The sequence below is a fragment of the Buteo buteo genome, chromosome 3 (genome assembly GCF_964188355.1).
Source record: "Buteo buteo chromosome 3, bButBut1.hap1.1, whole genome shotgun sequence".
Classification (NCBI taxonomy): domain Eukaryota; kingdom Metazoa; phylum Chordata; class Aves; order Accipitriformes; family Accipitridae; genus Buteo; species Buteo buteo.
In genome coordinates, this window is record NC_134173.1 from 75,650,902 (window position 1) to 75,673,335 (window position 22,434).

At 41.5% G+C, this 22,434-nt stretch overlaps 1 protein-coding gene across 24 annotated transcripts in view; it reads right to left on the reverse strand.

Annotated features, from left to right (window-relative positions):
• The window catches only part of TSNARE1 (t-SNARE domain containing 1), a 489,936-nt gene that overhangs the window by 250,934 nt on the left and 216,568 nt on the right, over nucleotides 1-22,434 (reverse strand). For 23 of the 24 annotated variants that reach the window (XM_075024058.1, XM_075024043.1, XM_075024060.1 and 20 more), the window contains 3 exons: nucleotides 20,124-20,214; nucleotides 16,184-16,258; nucleotides 14,617-14,673 (listed from right to left, as the gene is read on the reverse strand). In XM_075024058.1, coding sequence (XP_074880159.1) covers nucleotides 14,617-14,673; nucleotides 16,184-16,258; nucleotides 20,124-20,214 — 223 coding nt within the window. The remainder of the gene's footprint in view (nucleotides 1-14,616; nucleotides 14,674-16,183; nucleotides 16,259-20,123; nucleotides 20,215-22,434) is intronic. The other variant, XM_075024062.1, reaches the window with a different exon arrangement.

Below are 22,434 nucleotides of genomic sequence, written 5' to 3' on the forward strand. Positions count from 1 at the left end.
GGAGAGAGAGTGACAGCGAAAGAGGGACAACTTATCAAAAAGAGAGCAAGGACCAGCAAGAGTGAATGAAGAACACAGAAGATGCTCGGAAAGGGGGAGAGTGGGACAAAGAGGAAAGAAAGCACAGACGTGAATTGAAAGGAAGCCAAAGGCAGATCTGGGATGCTTCTAAAATGCACAGATCTCCCACTCAGGTGAGATAGGACCATCTGCAGACCTTCCTCATAGGGAATTAAACCCCCAGTAGTGCTGACATATTTCAGAAGCAGGGATGGGAGAAGGAAGGCAGGGAATCTTTCCAAAACCAGTGTAGCCATTAGGGAAGGCTACGCATTACGGTTGTTGCTCCTTAAGTTATACACAAGCCAACTATTGGGGAGTAAAGTCCACAGTGATCGAGCAGCAAATCCCATTTACAGACAGAATCCTCTGTCTTCTCCTGGAGAAGTATTTGCCACTAATTTCTGAAGATAAACCAACATCCTGCCTATCTGCTGGAAAGGAAACTTTCTTACCACTGGGGATTCTAGTAATAGAGATTAAAAAATGGGTAAAAGAAAAGTATTGGAAAAAACTCTCTTTCCATACAAATACTAAACTCTCTAGTGATCTGAGATTGGACTGAGTGAGGAAATTATTGGCACAGTTAATGTTGGACATATATTTTCCATATCAAATTGTGGAAGCTGACTGAGTCCATAATATCACTGCATATTTTATCATAATCGTTAGGCTGCACACTGACTTTCTCCATGGAAAGCTCTCTATGAACCACTGACACTGCCTGCTGAGGGAGGTGGCACCTTCCAACAGTAAAGAAGCATCGATCTGGCTCAGCGTTTTAAAGTCCCTGATGGGTTTACATTACCTTTCTGCTGGAGACTTTCTATTTGCTTCCACCACCCATACTTTTACCCCTGCTGCTGCTTAGCTCAAACACAGCTGTGCTAATATGCCAAAGCCACATATCTAATCCATACCGTTTTCACTTATTTTCGGGTCTTATTTCGCAAACAGAAAGGGATGAGACCAGTCTGATCGTAACTAAGAGACAACCCCTTGAGGTATGTCCTGGACAAGTCTCCTAAGGATGTTGACACTGCTTTAATTTTGTAGGAAACTAGATTTGGCTGAGTTTTACAAAAGTCTCTGAGCACTGGGTACCACCTAAAGTCCCAGGAATTTTTCCAAGAGGAGCCATGTTACTTCAGTTGTCCTGGATAAGTGTCATCATTGATAACTCCATCCTGCTAACCAAAACACGTCTACTGGATTTTAGTGATGATGGTGGTATTCTTCATCTCCAGTCTCACCCTGTCATGCAGCGGCAGTGCCCAGTGCAGCACTCCTCAGAAAATGTTGACTTTCTCAGAAAGAAATTTGAGCCCTTCCACCCGGATTTATTCTAAATATGCCTGGTAGGTCTCATGAGTAATGTACCTACACAAAGAGATCTCAGGAAATGTACGGATTGTGCAGGAACATAAATTTTGAGTGAAAAGTGATGAATAAAATGCAGAGCAACATCCTCAGATTTTGGGCAAAGAATATATAATCATTCAGTGGTGTTTGCGAAACATGTCAGGCTCTGTCAGGAAGAAGGGATATAAATAAATGTGAGGTAGATACTTTAATAATGCTATTTCATATACATGCAATAATGAACTTTAATTATTTCTTTGGGTTTCTTTATTCTTTATTCAGATGAGTCAAGCCCAGATGTGCAATGAAGCTGATACTGGAATCACAGCATTTTCTTTAGAGGTGGCTGAAAGAGCTCTATGGATCAGCTGCCAAATCATTTCTTCTCCTGTGGGGTTTCCTTCATGCATCTCACCCAGAATTTAATTCCCCCACATATGGCATGAGTGAATCATAGTGCAAGGAATTTTCCTGATGGTAAAGATTTTGCAGACAAGCGGTCTTGTCACATCACTTATCCTGAAATGAAGCCAAAGTCATCTTTATCATACTCAGCGGAGCAACCTGCCAAGAGGAACCAGTTGCCATGGTATGTAAGGAAGTTCATGTATAACTTTGCATTCAGAAACTATGAAAGCTAATTTAGAGCTTATCAGTAACCTTATCACCAAATATTTGCACCAGGGAACAAGGAGATTAATTTGTTTCCTGCTGTGATGCTGGGAATTAACAGAGGATATCAAAAGAAAGCTCTAAGATGTTAAATGTAATGATGTTGGATAAACATGAAACACCTCACTCATTCCTTGGCTCTTCAGTAGAAACTCAGGGAAATGAATACAGCAATGCAGCACATCACTCCTTTTGCAAAATGCCTTCCTGTCAATGTCTACAATAGCTACATGACTTCCATGAAGAAGTCATATGAGATGAGTCTCACTGAAATACTTGCATTCTCCCTTCCATCTTTTGTGCCCTAAGCAAGGCCAATGAGAACACAACCCTACTGAAAGCAACGGGGTATGTTCCTCAAATCCCCACACCATGAAGACACCATGGCCCAGTTCCTCTACTCTCACAGACAGGAGCTTTCAAATTCACTGAGGGGCTACCCAAAAGTATCTGACTTAACTTGTCAGGTCTACTCCTAATCCTATACTTCATACCCCAATGTAAAACAGTGGATAAACAAACCCACAAAACACATAAATGCTGCAGACTCCTTGCATGTTAAAAAGTCCTTGCATTTGACAGCTACTCAACTTATTCTTTGTACACACCTCCAGACCCACCAATCTCCACTTCCTTCCGAGTATCATGAAAACCAAACCAACCAAACAAAAAATGCCCAAGACACAACAAAGCAGATACCCCACGGCATGGGTTACTCCAGGAACAAAAGCTTTGTGTTTTAAACAGTGACAAAGGCAAATCTGTTGAGCTTAGTATATCTTGCTGTTCGACCTACAATCTCCATCCTACCTCTGCCTTTTCTGTAAAATGCGGATGGGTTCTTCCCCCTATAAAGTTAAAATATCTTAATTTGCAAAGTGTTTGAGATCTGTGGGGACAGCTACTAAAATTCAGCATTGTCGAGTTTCCCAACTCATCTCCCCCTATTTCATATCAAGTCTTATATACAATCACCTGTTTGCAAATAAAGAAGCCTAATAAATTTACAACGCCCCCCCCCAAACCTCCATACCACACTTCTTTAAACCTTTCCTTTTCTTTTGGTGGCCAGTTTCTATTCTGTAATGTTTTCCAGCCTCTTACAGCTGGGAAGGGGAAGAAGCACTACTGGAGAGCTGTGAGATTCAAGAGCGCAGAAGTGGAGAGTCAAGATGACGAAATGGTGATTAAAGGGATTTTGTGTGAACTCAGGTCTCTACGGGAGGACAATGCCTGTAGGTTTGGAAGCAGCAAGCAGTGCTAAGAGGCAAAAAAAGTTTTATAATGTTGGGTATCATCAAGCTCAGAATAAAATACATCTCAAAATAAGCAGGACTGGTATAGGACAAGAACACAAATGACATCCCACAGGCAAAAGATGCACCTTTGTAAAATGAGAGGTATGAGGGACGAAACATATAAAAACAAAAGAAAAAAATGCAGATCCTAAACTCAGCATTTTTAAACAAAAAATGTAGTGCTCTGTAAAGAAAAAGTCCTTTCCCCCCTCTACTTTTCTGCAAAACCCTCCCTCATGCCCCAATTTTTCCCAGTCTGAGACTGGGGTGCCAAAATGATGTGAACTGGGGAGAGGGAGAAGCTGCACAGCCCTGTGGACTCCACACAGATGACCACCAGACTAGCTGAGACTAAAAACTGGCAAACTCCCTGATGCTTCCCAGCAGATGTGACCTAAAGCTAAAATTTCTCCTCCTTAGGAACCTGAAAAAATTATGTATGTATACACACAAATGCATTAATATTATACCTATTTCAACTCTATTTAATACGTATGTTCTACCTAGTACAGAGGGGACATGTAGCATGTGGTTACTTACTGCATTTTTCCACTATCTAGTAAGCAGGGACTCTGTCTTCAACAGAAGTGTAAAACATCCTAACCCACCCCAACTCCGTACAGATTTTATCCTCATCTCAAGGGTAATAATTGAGAACAAGCATCGATGGGTCATCAAGCCTTCTCTGCTGCCGTTCTCACCTAAGTGCTATTAAAACAAGGCTCCTGTATTCGATTAAGTGAGTCCTATGCCAGCAGATGGCACTCCGAAGTGTGCAGCATCCACAGCTTCCCTCGCCCCATCCCCAGCAACTGCTGGAAAAAGCTTTTTTTTTTTTTTCTGTGCCCAGCTCTTCACTGGTGTTTTTAATCATGCTTGAATATAGGGGTCAATGAAGTAGCTCACATAATAGGGCCATCAAACTTCCCAGTCCTCAGCTTCCAGAAGAGGTCAGTACGTCCTGCTGCACACAAAAACCACGTTCCCACTCTCTTTCGTTCCCACTCTCTTTCCTTAAATCACCTAACCAATTACAAACTGCTGGGCACAGAAAGGGAGAAAACACCTTCCTCACTCCCCAGAAATCAGCTGTGCTTGCAAGCAGATGCTTTGATTGCTTATTTTTGTTTGCTGGGTTTTTTTTAGAGCAATTGTCTCTGTTTCTCGGGATACCGCTACGAAGTTCTTCACGCAAACGTACTCCCATACAGAAAAAAAAAGGGAAGGGGAAAGAAGGGGAAAGAAGGGAAGGGAAGGGAAGGGAAGGGAAGGGAAGGGAAGGGAAGGGAAGGGAAATTCCTTCTTAAAGCAAGGGACTCTGCAGATCAAGAGATTCAGCTGTATCAAGCGTAATATTGAGTTAATGTTCTAGGAACTACTTCAATAGTTTTATTTTATTCAGGAGCTTACAGGCTGAGCAAAGGTAGAAAATACAATACTGAAGATTTTCATTTTATCCAAGTGAGATATGCAAACCACTACTCACAACACATCCAGGGCTTGCACAAATTGGAAGCCGGATCTTCAGCTTTGTCCCATGGAAAACTGGGTTCATGGAAATAAGCCTTTTTTGTCCTATTTCCAGCCAGTTTCTCCATGCAGAAGGATAGCCTCTATAGGTTTCTCCACGTCTCTATGCCAAGGAGGACCTTGGGAATCTCCTGTCCGTGGTGTGAGTTTTGCTTTGGGAAGTTGCACAAACAGGGGCAGAAGGTCAGCTTTCCTTAGCTCGGTACCTCTGGGCAGCGCTTCACTGACCACAGTACAGCTGTCTCTTTTCACAAGGCTCTGACCCATCATGTGGAAATAAATAAATAAATGAATATAATAACTTATTTTTCTTTCATCATGGGAAATACTGCATTTGTGTAAGATATCTGAATGATCCATGTGGGAAAAGGACCCTTGAGGAAAAACCTTCCTTGCTCTACCATTCCCAGCTCCCTTCCAGTAGCCGGAGAAGATGAGTACTCAAGTTGAGCACAGAGAGACAAGAAATGAGATTGAGGCCTTAGCTGATTTAGGGAGCAGGGAAAAAGTCCTCTTGCACCAAACTCATTTGATGCAAGGCTTGCCAGAGTGACCGAATGCCTAATGCTCATCCCAGCGTACCACATGGTAACACAGCTTTAATTAAAGAGGGATTAAGGAAAGGGACACTGCAAAGCACTACTGTGCTTTACTGCAGGGGAAACAGTATGATGCATTCTTGTCGTCTTGCTGCCGAAATGACAAATTGTCCGTTTGAGCACCTGCAAGAGGAGAAGACCTGTGATAGCTCAGCTGCATCGCTTCCCCCAGGATTCACCCACAGTCTACAGGCACGAAGGGGCACACGGGCGATGCTAAGCAGGTACCAGCCATGCAAAGCTGATTTGCTCCTGACAGTAACAGTGATGAGCAACACTCACGGCTCAGTCTTTTCATTTATAGAAATCGTAGAATATCTCAAGTTGGAGGGCACCCATAGGATCATCGAGTCCAACTCCCATTTCATTCCCATCTATGGGAGCATATCCTGGGAATTTTCGGCAGGGTTTGCCCATGGCACATGTTGTGAACCACCACCTCATTTCAGATTTGGGGCAGTCAGACATAGCTGAAGACGTCTCTTAAACTTAAGGGAATTATTTGCTACACAGGTGCCTTCTCAAATTGAGAAGTTTGTGAGAGTTTTAAGGGAGAACCACCATCTGTGTTTAGGTGAACACATTTATTTTACTTCTCACACAGGCTATTGCGCTCAGCTCAAAAATAACTACTTGAAACATCATCTGCAGCACATGCTACATCTTACAGATCCTGGTGTACTTTATAAAGAAACTATATATAAATTACCTCTCTGATATATCCAGCTTTATGATTTCACTCCAAAGGCATTTGAGCATCCTGGGTTATCATTAAAAGTGAAGAGGAAACTCCGTAACAAACTGAAACATCAGTGGAAGTTTAATTTGGCAAAATAACACAAACTTGGATTACAGTTTTCAGCTGGGCACCAGAACTAAGTAACAGAATAAAGAATCCAAATTATAAGGCTGGTCCTGTGTTTCTTTGGGTTTGCAGTAAATCAGAAATAATTGTGATCAACTGAAATTGTCTGAGATAGCAAGTCTGTCTTACTATGCCAGGTCAATTTGGGGGCTGCTATGTGCAATAGCTGGAGCATCGCATGGCATTTCACAGATGAGATAACAGTATAGGGGAGGTACCAGCACTGCCTTCTACATAGGAGTGAAAGGGGTTAAATATCTTTGAATTATATGGTGGATATAACATTGATTATCGAGACCCTGAAAACAAATCAGATGGAGCCCTAGAAAAGTCACTAAATATTACTTTTATCTTTACCTTGGTGAAGCAAGGGTTAACCTATTTCCAAATACATTTTTTTCATGGGAAAATACCATTGCCGTTCACATTTAATCATGTGATAAATGCAGCCATCAAAGTGGGTTTAGAAGAATACAATTTCCTTCCTCTCAATAATCCATCTCCACAGGGGGGTTTAAATGTATTAAATAACACTGCATTCACTTTGGAGCAAGGTGACACACTCGGTAAGGTTTCACATTTGTTTCTCCAGTTACTGCGTGATCTTTGCCAGGGCAAAAGTCAATTTAGACTCTTGCAGTGCAACTTCTGCAAGGTGGGGTTGAGGGAGGGGAGGTGGATGAGGTCGAACGAGCATCCCCATCACACCAACAGAAACCACTTCCACTTGCAGTGTGCAAACCCACTCACTTATATCATCAAGTGCCTGCACAGGGGAAAAAAAAAATATAGGAATATATAGGGGACAAAAGGCTATAGAGTGAACAAAACTCAAGCTTGCAGACTGAAGCAGAGGTTTATTTTTTATAATTATACTACTGCCATCGTGGCCACACATGTCCTGCAGACCCAGCCTCTATTTCATCAGCTCTGGGATCTTGGCCTGCATTTGCTCTCCCCTTACACTGCTGTCAGCCCAGATCTGACAGTGCTGCCAAGGGTGACCCTTACTGCCCAGAAAAGCTGCATGCAAGGACAAAGCTCTCCAACCAAGGCGAGTATCTACCCAACTGGCCACACTGGTCACTATATACATTTATTTTTATACTTTTTTATTTTTTTATATATAGGTAGATGTAGATATCTATAGATATACAGACATATAGATATATCTATAGATACGCACATCCACGTCAGCAGTGCTGACCGGGACCACACAGCAATGCGCTGCCCACACTCACTGTGCAAAAAGCAGTACTCATGAGAAAACAGGAGCCAGTGCTCCTTGAAAACACGGCCAGACGTAACGCAACAGGCGAGAAAGGTTTTTTCCCATCTTTACAGGTGCAGAGATCCCTTTCCATGGATGACCCTGATTTGGCAGGAAGACATGGGTACTTGCAACATCCTTTAACAGCTGGGAGGAGAAAGGAGAACTGCAACTACCTCGGCAGCTATCACAAGCAATGGTGAAAAATATTTGCAGAGCTGTCACTGGCTACGGAAGAATAATAATGTGGGTACTGGTTGAGTTATGTTATCTGTCCGAGCCTCTGGGCACAATATAGATTGGCTCTCCGTCAAAGCGCTCCCTCCTATTAACAGGGCACGTTCATGCCAGAGTTTCATCCCATGACCTCAAACGCCTCCACGCAACCCCAGCGTCAACCGTTTGCCCCGCGTAGTCCTCCTGGCAGGGTCCTCGGTGGCGTGGGGTGACGGAAAGTGGCCCCAGGATTTGGGAGCATAATAAGCGTGCGCTTGCAGAGCTGGGCGGTGAGGCTGGCTCATTCCAGACAAAACAACCCTTCGGTTTGCGAGACGGCTCCGGTAGTGACTCAGAGCTGGGGTAGAGGAGAGCGGCATCAGCACGGCATGTGAAGCCAGCGAGCTGCTGTGGAGGAGGCTTCATACAAAAGAAACCCTTCCCCTGCCTTCATCCTCTGCCCACATCAAAACCTCTGTCCTTTCTCACTCAAACAAAAGGAAGAAGAAAAAAAAAAAAGAAACACCCACAAAGAAACAAACAACCAAACCAAACAAAAAAAAAAACCCTCAACCAACCAGAAAACCCAGCTAATGAATACAAAATCCTTTGCTCAGGTGCTGATATAGGCAGCTGCAGTTTCTAGCTACATCAGCAGACACAGGCAAGCAAAGCAGGCTTATCCCATGACAGGCACTCGATAGGGGATTGCTAAGGAAAATCCACAGTGCTTAAATTGTTTGGGCAATTTAGGAAACGGCAAGTTCCCCCAAAATGTGGTTATACAGATTTGGTCTTTATATACATTTGTTTTCTTATTATTTTTCTCCTTTTGTAGAATAAGGGGCTATACGTTATTGGAAGCTCACGCCTCTAGCCTTGGCAAATTACCTCCTTTAAAGATATAGCAGGATCTGGGGGGTTTCTTACATGTTTTTACATGCAACACTGAAGTCCTGAGCACTCCCGTTGCCCCATAAAACCTGCGTGCAGGCACAAGCAGCACGAGGAATACGGGTGTTTTCCTAAGGGCTGTGGTGCAGGTTTTATTGCCCTTAAGAACGGAGGATTCTTCATTTTAACCCTTACAGTTGCAAAGTGCTGCAGCCCTGACAGAGCGCAAAGGGAGTTTAATGGTTAGTTAGTGAAGTACTGTGTCTATAAAGCCCACTGGCATTTTTTTTCAAGATCACGGGCATGCTGAGCAGAAAAGACCTTCCCCTCTCAGACCCACTGGAAGCAGTGCAAGGACAGTGCTTTGGACCATTCAGAATAGATTCCATCTCCCTTAGGAATATAGGGAGCAAATAAAGCAAATCAGGTATGAATGTATTTCCAGCCACTTATTAAATCCCTGTATCAGAATCTATTTCCCTACTCCCAAACAGGCAGAAAAAGAAAAAAAAAAATTGCTTTAATGATCGCCTTAAAAAAAACCCCACAAAACAAACAAAAGCCCACACTTAAATAAAGTCAAGAAAAAATAGCCATGTGATTTAAATGCTCCATATTGACAGCCCTAGGAACAGAGGAGTGGGTTGATTAGAATACGGCTTTTAATGGATGCACAGTCATTTAAACCAAAGTTGACATTATTGAAATAACACTTTTTACAGAAGTAGCTGAATACGAAATGACCTTGAAAAGACATAGCAATTACTACCACACATGCAAGATACATTATCACCAAAGCTAAGGCTTGATTTCCTAAGATATACCAGCCAGACTGGAACATTAGGAACTGGGATGAGTTCGAAGATAAGATGTTAGTCAGTAAGATAAATGTGTAAATAAAAAAGCTCCATTTGTCGGGGCAAAAGCTGTATTTTGATTGTGAGAAATTCAATTTTGCATTTCAGAAAAATACGCACGTCAACCTCTCCCGAATGTTGAAGCCAGTTTCAAACTGAGCTTTGGACTTCCAGCACGAAGAGCACCTACTGCATTAAAAACTCCTTGTTAATTATCGTTCAAAATAGCCTGCTGGTGTTTGCTTAGCCTGTGAGATCCTCAGGGTGGCACAATCTAATAGCTGTGCTTATACAGCATCTACCATGATAAGGACCCTGTAAAAATAGAAGCCCAAATAACTGGAGTCATTACACACACACATACATATATGCGGTTTATGCAGATATTATTGCCAAAAAATTATTCTCCCATAAAGACAAGAATTGGATCTTGCTGCCCCAAAATGAGAATTTTACTCTAATCACATAAAAAGAACAACTTCATAAACACAGGAAGAAAGAGAGAAATGATGTGAGAAGGAAGTCCATTTAAAGCACGAATAAATTGATGCAGTCAGGAGAAAAAAGCTTGTATATGCAAATAGAGGTTTATTACCCATTCTTGTACTCCTAAGAAACATAATTTACTGACCTTTGAGAGACGGGTCAAGTAGGCTTACGGAATAAGAAACAAAGGCATCTCTTTTGGCAACTGCCATGTTCCAGAGCAGTAATTATCCTTCCCTCTCCCCGTGAGCAGCAGGAAATGAAGAGGGGTGCCATTACACTATGACAATTACTGTAATTTTAATTTCTAAAAATTGTCAGGAAAGTTTCCTCTAAAAAAAAAAAAAAAGTCTGTTCAGATTTTTGGTGTGGTTTTAGTTTAAAACTCAATTCTCAGCTAAAACAGAACTGTGCTTCCCCTTCTCCCACTCCCTTTGGGGAACCACCCACAAAGTCTACATGGTGAGAAAGCCCACTTTCCTCCTCATTAGTCGAGAAGATAGATGGCTAAGTGTGGTCAGCGAGGATCCAGGAAAGATGGAGGTGGCCCAAAGACATGTTGCAGTTGCCATAAGGATGCTGAAACTGGGCTGTCCCTGCTAGGCACTGCCGGGAACGGATCCTTAGGAGCCCTCAGCTTGTCAGCCTAGTCTGCTGCTGGGTTTAATATCGCTTGAACTTATTCAGTCATGGGCACAATAACGTATTCTTCTTTTTATGGGAAGCAGATGATGTTAGATGCACAATAATTAAAAAGAATTAAAAAGAAGGATTCTTTTCATCTTCTATGTTCAGAGGGATTATTGGCTATTTTGTGGATTTTCTGCAGGCTATCATTTATTATTTTCACATTATGGATAAACTATTCTGTGCTGTTAGAATATTATCATATTTTATTATACCCAACTGTTGCACCATGGGATGGACTTAGCCCAAGAGGACGGGTCTACTCAGCTGTCCAACCTCTCCTACCACTTGCCCACTGTCCCACTGCTATGGGGGACACCTGAAATATTCCCTCTCCTACAGCGGACTCTCTGCCTGGAAGGAAGAACTTCTTTACACCAAGGTATGTCTGTGCAGGGGGAGAAGGTGGGATTTGAGGCACGTCTGCCCCATACGTAAGCAGGAACCAGTGGCAAACGTATCCCCAAATACATCATCGTCTCTGCTGTGGCTGCAACAGCAGTTCTCAAAAATGGAAAGCTGCTTTCCAAGATTCCCCTGTGCACTCCCTTAATGAGACTTCAGAGGTCTCATTTTGGCCACTGGGTGAATATTTAAAATTGCTTTCACACATTCAAGGGAAAGGGATTTTTTTTTTTAAATAGTTGCCACAACTCATGTTCAACAATGATCATTTAGTGTAGTAAAAATTTGTGTCTTTCAATATATGCAGTAACGCACCTATAGAAGTACATCGATTTGGCTACACACAAATACATTCCTACAAACACATATTTGATTAAGAATTTATATAACTTCAGGCTTCAAGGAATTTTGGATCAATGCCTTTATTTTGCTTTTATAAACAAATAAACTCAATTAAACAGTACTTACAGCAAACCACAATGGGCAGGAGAATAATTTTCCCAAAGCTTTACTTTCCAATTTTTACCTGTTATGTGGGTCTAGGGAATCAATTACTCCCTAAAGGGAAATTATTAGAGTTTGTGTTACCAAACATCTTACCTTTCCCACCCACCAATAGAAGAGAAGGAATATAGGGACATGCATATAGAAAAACTAGAATTATTCAAACCTCTTACAATTTCCTGTAATAAATTAAAGTATAAATAAAATAAAACAAAGCAAGCCCTGCAGGCAAGTTGTATTTGAATCAAGACTGGATCTGCACCAAGTCAAGAAGTTCACTATGCAGTCTCACAAGACCCATAAATCAGGTCCTCTGAACATATGTAGTATTTTGCATTACTGTATAGGGTGTTAACTTTAATGCCTTAATATATGCACATAGTGGTCAGGTTACAGTTGCTGTGGGAATTATAATTTTGCATGTCCTGACCAATCTGCAGCTGGCAAAATAATAATAAGTAAAAAACAAGCACACCACTGCATTCCCTTCAGCAGGTTTTATACATTTAATTTCTCTCTTTCTGTACTTGAAGGAGGAAGAAAAGAAGACGTGTGAAGCTGCAAATGTATAGGAAAGCTGAAACAGATGTGAATTAACTTTCATCCTTTTCAAGCAGTTTGCATGAAACCTCACATGTCTCCAGCCCAAGCAAATGTCACTGCATGAAAAGTATGTGCTCTTGGGCATGATCAAGCCCATTTCTGAGCCAGAAGCCTCACCCCAAGGACATACTACAACCCCCTTCTTTTTCATAATGCACTGAAGCCAACCACCGGCATTCACTTGCAAGTGACAGCTACAAGGAGAAACAATCTGCGGCTGATCCAGTTTAACACAATTTCTGCTGAGGCTGCCTGACCCACATCAAATTGTTACTGCTACAGTCTCCTAATGGTTGGATTCTTACCTGGTTTAACGCAAAGGGGTTTGTCTCCATCCTGTTCTTCTTCCAGCTTCCTTTTACTTCCAACCCTACCATCACTTGCCTCCAAGATTTGAGTACTTTTGTCCAACATCTTTTTTTTTTTCCCCTATTAAAACTCCGCTCATTTCCAGAGAAGGTTGTTTTTGGAGTCATCAACCATTTTCAATATACCAAAAAAGCTGATTGCATCCAGACTTACTCCAGGTGCAGGGATGCACAACAGCTATGCAATAATTAGCCCTCTTCATCCTATTTGCACTGGTTAATGGCCAGCAGTGTCCCACATTATATGGAACAGCCACGGCCATGCAAACATGTGGTAGTCCAGGCAAGACCAGAGCTGTTCCCACCTCTGCAATCCACTCCACTAACAGCAGTCTAACAAAGTTGGTTAAAAGCACAAGAAATGATGTAATATAGATGGCATGAGAAGAAATCACAGCTAATTTGCACAAAATAACCCCCCTTATCTCTGAGCTCAACCATCAAAACCAATAAATGACGTCTGGTGCATTTGACCACCATTCAAGAATATGCTATTTGTGACCATGCACCATACCCATGTTCAATACAGATCACCAGCTGGTGGACAAAAATAAAGCTGTAACATTTTTATAAACGCATAGCTGAAAAGCAACATCTGTGCACAAGCACTCCAAAGGTGGCGGTGGGAACTCTCAAGAAGGGTAGAGGAATAGATCAGCCCTTTGGAACACAAAGCCCTTTTAGTTTCATTGGCACTACCACCCAAACCCAACTAAGTGACAAGAAGGTCTGATGCAGAATTGTAATTGCTTGAAACCTAGCTAATTTTAAAGCTTTGGGCCATTGTCTTGCCCTAATGGTAGGGTCTTTGGTGGCATCATTCCACCGTTCTTTACAGAGAAGCATTAATGTTACAAAGAACAATTATTTCTTATATACATGTTAAGGAGGATATAAAAACCAGGTGGCACAAGGTAGGGAATGAAGATTCATTAGGAAAGCAGAAAATCTGCTGACTGCCCCTTAAAAGAAAAGACAAGAGTATCAAGAATGTCAGAAATAATCACTGAAACTAGGCATAGAGTTTCATTTTTTGGTGGCATGGTATCAATTGCAAATACCTTGAAGCTTTTTAGTGTGGGGGACTTGAAAGGCCAACCTGATCTCTGCAGCTAACTGATCTCCTGGCTTCAAACCTTTCATTGAAATCTGTGGAGATTTCTTATACACACATACACACATATTACATATATAGTATTCTGCATTGCTATTTACATATATAGTATTTTGCATTACTACTTGTGAAAGACTACTCACATATGCATATATATATATACCCACATATATACACATATATATCTTTACACTCTTAACCATGTTACATATGTGCACAGGCACACATACATTTAATTATATTTTATATATACATACACATGCATGTACATATGAAACTAAATATAAGCACAAAACTATAATGCATATACTCTGATTACATATAGTATTTATTCAAAGTCCTTAATATGGTTAAAAAGAGAAAAAAAGGCTTTATTTGCATATGTATATAATAGTTAATGTAGACTGCATGATCCCTTTTAAAACTGAGGACAGAGGTTTGATAAAAGCTCCTCTCACTTCCTTCTACGAAATTGTACTTGGTGATTTCACTTGCCTATGAGCCCAGTTCCCAGGAAAGGGGGTACAGGACTGCTCTTCGATATATTTCAGAGTAGACAAAACTCCCATTAAGAATGGAAAAACAGCCCCATGAGAACAGAAAAGCAGAGAATAGTTAAACAGGTCTTACATACGTCTTTTTTTCCTGGTTCCTGTATCTTCCACCTCCAAAGAGGTTGTACATCTCTATTGGAAAACCACCTCACTGGCTTCTATGCAGGCAGTGGGGGAGCACCATGCTCTTCAGTATCATTAGTGGGGTTAGAAAACAGCCCTTTTTTTAGCAATGTTCTTACTGTCAAACACAGAGACACACATGAACTTACCTGTTTGGTACTTCTCTGCCCAGTAGGAAGCAAAGCTTTGGATTTCTCTGCTATTTTCTGTAAAAATGGAAAAAAAAGAGGGAAAATGGCTGAGAAAAGACAGTCCAAATATTTAGGGAAGGAATCATATGAAGCTATTTCTTCTGCTTTTTAAAGAAAAAGACACAGAGAGAGCTCTTATTATTTAGAAAAAGAAAGGGAGTATAATCACATTGAAAAGTTTGGTCTTGCAAGAATTAAAAGTCTTCAAAGCTTCCAGAATGACAAGGTTATCAACTGAAACACACATTTAAGAAATGACAGCTAGGACGTGGATAAGTAGCAATTTACCACTCAGATTGGTTTCCTGACGCAACCGGGCATTCACAAACTGCAGTGGCTAATTTTGGCACTTCTGAATTGAAGACAGTTTTTAAAAAAAAAAAAAAACAAACCTACATGTATAGTTTAGATGGATTGTACTTGTGAATATAAAAGGAAAACATTAAAAATGTGTGTGTATATGGGGATGGACCCCTTTGCCTGAATCCTTCCAAATTCTCATTTAAGGGATAAAGATTTCATTTAAAGACCCCACATCTAAGTTTCTGAATAGAACAGAAAATAATTAAAAATACGAGATTGCACTAGAGATAATGCAATGCTATTACATAAAATCCATGCTGTTGAAGTGCATTTTTATGTGCTTTTATTTATTTATTTATTTATAAACCACAGGCAGCAAGTGTTGGGAAATCAATCAGTACAGAGTCTTTCTAATAGCGATACATTATTAAGTGCATGTAAATTTCATTACACCTATATTATTACAATATATTTTTCCCACGTGTTGCAGGCATGGGTCAAGTTCACTGAAGTAGTATAAGAAAGCAGCCAGAGTTTGTCCAGGTTGTATTTCAATTAATCCAGGTATATGTTCAAACTTTTTACTGCAGGGGAGAGAAGCAGTTTGAGGATGGTAAATTTAAATCATTACTACAGTGTTTAAAAGCAAAGCAAATCTGCTCATCAGTAGAGCCTCTCCAGGGTAAAGTGGGAAAGCAAGAAGCAAATTAAGGAGCTGGAGTTCAGGTTTTGTTTGTTTTATTAAACAGCTTGATCTTGGTGACAGGTCCAACCCACAAGATGTGTTTGGAAATCTTCTGACAAAGCCATATAACACAGCCGAGCTATAACGTGGGTTAACCTTTCAATTAGCAATGTTGCCCGCACATTTTCTGGAAGCGGAAAAGGTGAAAGGGGCACTGTGCTATCACTTCTCCTTCTCCTCTGACAGTGAAGACACACCAAAATAAATTGTGCTTAATCCAGGGGTACCACTGAAAATCCTACCAGCTACACAGCAGGCAAAAGCACACTTTTTTTCTTTTCCATTGCTGCTGAATTGTTCTGCAGTCGCATGCGTGCGCATATTCCAATGTAATGATACACTGCTTGACTGATAAAGTAAGAAAAGAGGGAGGGAACTACACGTGAGCAGTTCTGTGGAGATGCTCCACGTTCCTGGGAGCCACGCTCACATTCCCAAACTCACATGCAGAAGAGTGGAATCAAGAGAGACCCTCACCTTCTGCACAGCTCCGTATCTCTGGATGGCATCAGACAGCTGGTTCTTCAGCCTGTCCAGCTGAAGTCGTTCCTGCTGTTTTGGAAAAAAAGAGGCCTGGTTAGCAGATCTGTAGATATAAATCCAGTAGTAGACTCTACCTGTGACCACGGGAAACAGTCCTGGTGGGAGACACCAAGTAAACAAAGTGGGCACAAACAGTATTCTAAAATCTCAATTTCACTGGGGCTGCCAGGATGCTACAAGGTTTTATTTTAGGAAGGGAGCACAAGATGCTTTGATCTTTCAGGCCAAAGAAATGAAAAAAAATGGCACCTTGGATATTCAAGATAGCGCTCAAGTCATGACTGCTGTGTGGTCTGCTATCTGAGCCAGACACCTTCTGTGGCAGGGATATATAGTGGGACATTTTGCTGTCCTGCTTACTGCATGAAGGTGGTCTCACTCCAATAGCAGTTCTTAAAGACTGTGAAACGCAAGCAAATGAATACCTTACTGCCATCAACAGAACAGAATGGTTGTAAGATGGTATCCTGCTTCTACTTCCTAAAATCCAGCCTCGGATTATCTGCTGGAGATGATAACCTAAGGGATCCTGCTGTCAAAAAGTCCATTATTTGGATGATACGCAATGATGGAGTTCATTACCTTATTTGATGGTAATGGGTGATTTACTGGACTTGAGAGGTCCATCGGCCACACCAACCTTCCTTCTGCCTGGCCTAGGACCTGATTGTAAGAAACCAATTTATCTCCATGTTTTTTCAAAACACGTACCCAAATGTCACCGGCTTTCTCTTTGGAGCTTCCCCCAGCAAGATACCGATCTATGTTTTAAACAAAAGTGACGTAACTATCCAACATGCTGCAAAATCGCAGCTCTTGGATGGAGTGACCAAACCCAAACTGTGTCAGGCAATGAAAATTCTTCTGGAACTATTCTACCTCCTGGATCTCAGATGTCAGGTGTGCAGGAACTCACATGTCCAGGTTTTACAAAGGGGAAAGAACTGCAAGGAAGTGAGGCATCACCTTAAAAAACAAGTAGCCAACAAAACCCAATCTACACTGAAGCTCCTAAGCCGAAATATTCACTTCACAACAATTTCAGCTGTTTCAGACAACTGCTTAAGAATACAAAAGTAAATTTTATAAAGGATAGGATAAATATCTTTAATTTTTAATGGTAGTATTTTCATACACAGAAGAATATCCCAGTCTTACAGTTCTTCATCCAAAAATTTAAAATGTTTTTTAGAACAGGGCAAGTATTATTCCCATTCTACAGATAAAGGTCTATAAACCTTATATTTGTTACATATGCAAAAGAAGATAAGATTGCCACCCTGGAGAGCTGATCTAATTGTCCAGCACTCATCCTACAAAACCCTGGAATTCCAGATAGGTGTATCTATTTAAGTCATAGAATCATAGAATCACAGAACCATATAGGTTGGAAAAGACCTTTAAGATCATCAGGTCCAGCCATAAACCTAACACTGCCCAGTCCACCACTAAACCATATCCCTAAGCACCACATCTACATGTCTTTTAAATACCCCAAGGGATGGTGACTTAACCACTTTCCTGGGCACCCTGTTCCAGTGCTTGACAACCCTTTCAGTGAAGAAATTTTTCCTAATATCCAATCTAAACTTCCCCAGTCCTTCGAGATTAGTTTGAAAGGAAGCCCTAAAATAGCCATGTGCTATTTTACATCAGTGTCCTGTCTTGTACCACACTGATCCGCTTACATGAGTATCTTTGCTCCTGAAATACTACCAATTTGCTCAGTTGGGCATCCTGACTCAAAAAGCTTCAGCAGCATTTGAAGCTTCAAGGCAAGCAGGAGAAACCCACAGTACACCTTGTTGGCAGTGCACTACTGGTAGAAAATAAGGAAGAAAGAAAAAAAAATATTTTTTGTCCATGTGTGCATGCAAAGCAATACACAGAATAATGGATTGGAAAGGACTGACTATAAAGGTCTAAATTAAAGAAAGGCCTTTCAGGCTGTGAGAAATTTTATGGGAGAAAAGTGTGCAGTGCTACCCAGATCCCCAAGAGGGAATTACCACCAGCAGCCAATACCTGCCAGATCTATTTATTCTATATAAGGGATGAGGGCTACAGGCTTTATATCAAAATTTGGAGGTTTAATTATTTAAACTGCACACTATTAGAAAAGAAGAGTTAAAAAAAAAATTCTGTTAAATTAATTGACCAGGAAGCAGAAAAAGTTATTATGTGATGCCAATAGAGAGAGGCAAGTTTATTCCTCATATTACTATAATTGTTTGTATGTCTATTCCCTTCAGCTCTTAAATATTCTCCCTTTAACTTAGCAATTTTTCTCCCCATGACAGTAAAAGCTATACTCTTGAGAGTCCCCAGTGGACACAAGGGTTTCAAGGGCAAATAATGACATTCATGTGTGGCACTATAATTGGGATTAAGGTGACCTTGCCTGATTCCCTTGGGGACCCAATTTATGTCACAAAATGGAGCCAGGAGATCAGCACAAAAACGTCCAGATCCCCATATCTCCAAGAAAGCACCTTCTGTTTCATCAAGCTCTGATGTAATTAATCTCAGAGTATGCAAGAAAAAGGAAAAAGCAGTCCTTGTAGTCCTTCACTAATCAAAGCAACATGTTAAAAAAGAACAAAGTATTAAGACTGATGCTTGCATAAGGTCAGTGTCTACGTATGGAGAACAGTCATTCCAGGCTTTTCTCCCCATTCTCTGGAGCAGACCACCACCCATTCATTTTTTTAGGTGGGCTGAATTGTACTTGGTCCTCCACAGGTTACAAAAGTATCCTGGGGTGATTCAGCTCTTCAACCCTTATCTCATATGCCTGTTGGTAAGTGACACTAATCCAGGCTGTAAAAACCACTCGGACAGAGATGCGTTGTGTGTTTAAGGCAGTGTTTTTTCTAGGTGGAAGGACAGTGAAAACAGAGTTGAAGTGATACAGGACTTTGGAAAATGGCAGCCAGTGAATGAGGATAAAACACCAATTTAGGTAAATTCCTGACTCAGAAACTATATGGATGCTGGATGCAAGAATGTAACAGAAAACTGCTAGGCAGAATGAAGTAGAAAAGAATTGTCTGTATTCTCATTTCAGTTGCTGAATCACCTGTTGTGTGGGTGAAACTTCTCAACTCTCACACCAGCTGGAGTTTGCCCACCCCCAGTATGTTTCTGTCCTTCCCCACGATGCATACCACAGGCCAAAGTCAGTAGGAACATATGGGGTATAAAGACCTTTGTGGAAAGGTCAGAAATGTTCTGCTTATCCATTTGTTGGACTGGGGACCAGGGGACGGGGATCCCTCATACCCCTGTGACAATGACGTTCGTGTGAGTTGTAGAACAGATGGGGTTGCTGTGGGGTAAATTGTAATTCAAAGTCCTGCTCTGATCTGACCACAGCCTGTAATTATCTATCCCCACCGCTGCCTTCGCACTAGCAATCAGCACTGAACGAATGTCATATCCAGACAAATTCCACTACTTTGCCCTTTCCGGACACTTCAACGCACTTCCAAACTCATCTGCACCCAGTGCACCCGCTGTACAACGGAGTCTTTAACCAGTGCCAAACCCATATGGAGCCAGATGATTTCTGTAGGACTTTCACCCAAACTGAGTGAGACCCTGAGATGGGTGGGAGCTAGTCAAGGCTTTATTGCCGAGTTCTTGATTTCCTATTCCACATGATCCAGTTCTGGGAGAAGAACTGGTTTCTGCAGCTGTTTGCCCATTGGTCATTTATAAATGCAAGCTATGCTTATTGTGTAACAGGAAAGGAAGTTAAAACCAAGACATGTTGCTCAACAGCTTTAAAGCCTCTGCTACCAGTTCTTTTTTCATTATTCCTCCCTCCATAAGACCCAGCACTCTCCCCAACAGCATCTTGAATGACACGTACCCTGGATGAGCCTCTGACAACCTCAGACAGCTGCTTGATGGCTTTGGTGCTAGTCGTGATGGTTTTATTAGTCTCCTGCTGGGTTGCATGCCTGCAGAAGAGAAGAGATGATGGGAATTGCAATTGAAATTAATTGCATAAAGAGACACTTACAGAAATTTATCAAGCTGCAGAGCGACTGAGACAACACAACACAGCACATGGAACCACAGTAGGACTACGCGAGTCCAGGGTCTTGACCAGCAATGGTAGCCAGAAGGCTGTAGGAAATACTAGCCAGGAGCTGCCCAAAATCTTCCTGTGATCAGCACAAAGACAATGGCTGTGGACCTGCAAAGTCAATGGGGGAAGACAAGGTGAAAATAGGGGGTGGACAGGTAACGAGGCCGTCACAGATTGTTGGTATTGCCACTAAAATTGTCGAAAGAAGGGCTGTACAGCACAAAGAGATGGAACTGGGGAGTTACCTGATAGCTTGCCCAGGAAAATTTTGTACTCAGATGAGAAATTTGAAGAGACAGAAATTGACCAGGACAAATTTACTTACCATGATCATCTATCTGCTAATGACATAGTATCTCCAGGAAAGCACTATTAACGCGAAGGTGCAGTGCTGCTTTACAAGCACTGAAAGAGGCAGGCAGGGAGCCAAACCAGTCCCCTCTCCAGTCATGGTTGTCCCTCTCCTTTACACCCCAAATTCCACTACCGTTATTTCTTGTAAGCGCTGTTTGCTGGCTTCACTGTTTGGGACCACACAAAGTAGAGGGAAGAGACATAAATGCTGCCTAAATGTATTTATTAGCTCAGTCCAGTTCTCAAGCTTTATAAGGTCAATGGGGCATTTTCAGCCTCTAAGCTTCCCCAGGGAGCACTTCACATTTTTTTCAGTCAGAAAGGGGTGTTTTTTCATAATGCTTCAGTCAAAAAAATCTAGAAAGTCTCAAGAGAGACCTGGAGAAAATAAACTTTTTTCTCCCTTAGAGGACACATTTGAGCCACGGTTGTATTGAAAAGACTCATTTGTCAGTGCTCTTTTTTCAGGGTGGGTGGGATGTGGAGTGAATAGAAGTGCTTTGATTAAAAAATATTAAGATGACTATTTATGGCCTTTCTGTCCTGAATACCCATGGCCCATCCTGGCTCTTTAGCTCCTTCTTGCTTCTCTGTCTAATGATGGAGATCAGCTCTTTCAAGACTTACATCAATTCCTTCAGCACCTCCTTTGAGGAAGAAGCCCAGTCCCCAAACAGTCTTTACCAAATACAATCTTAACTACAAATAAATTGAGACCTCTCAACAAGCACTCCACTGACTGTCAGGGAAGATGGATATAAGCATCACAAACTGCGATATTCACCCCCATAGCAAAGTTTGGCAGGTTTTTTGCACTGAATTAAGATCTCTGTGCAGACAGCTCAGGTGGGAAAGCTGCCTAGGATAAAAGGACACTTAATTTTATGCATTGTACCTACCAGGTATGCAAGCGTACCTGAAGCATACCATGAGGAAAACATCTCTTAGCTGCAGAACGGTAATTCAGATGTATGTTAAGGATTGAACAAGCACACAGGAGGCATGGACTCCTTCAGCACCATGCAGGAAAGAGAAATAATCTCATATGAAGACAAGGCTGGATCCAATAACTAGTTACTCTCAGCTCTCCTTAGTTAAATTAAGATACCATTTCTGCATTCATTCATCAAAATGCATTTCATTTATTTATGATCCCAGGACCCACTGCACCGGCTGACTAATTACATCACTTTTAATTTGAGATGGAAGAGGTCATATCTACCACAGACAGGTATTCCACACTGTCATCGCAAGATAGGGAGCTGGGAATTGAATCCTGTCACGTCACCTACCTTGAGGAGTACACAGTTAGCCTGATCCCCAATCTTTTAATCAAGTAAATCTTGCCACCAAGTGCATGAATTCCATAAGCAGCAGCTTCAAAACTGAGACTTAGACAACTAATTCCTCTTAATGCAATGCAAGATGCTGGAGCTGATGTCCAATCATTTCGCAGACCTCATTAAATTATCTGCCCACAGAACAAGTCAGGGATTTACATACCAGCAACTCCCCATCCCCAAAGTAAAATGGCTTGTTAGGCTCATGCGTCTGATCCTTCCCAATCTCTAAAGTTAAATAAAGTCTCCTTCATTTGCATTCTAATGTAAATTTTATGTTAGAAATCTTATGTAATAAATCCACGCTGCACACAAACTTTGCACTGAACTGCTGCAAAATAACTGGGAGCATGAGTATGAAAAATAAAAAGTTCTGCCTTCCACCTCTTAATTCA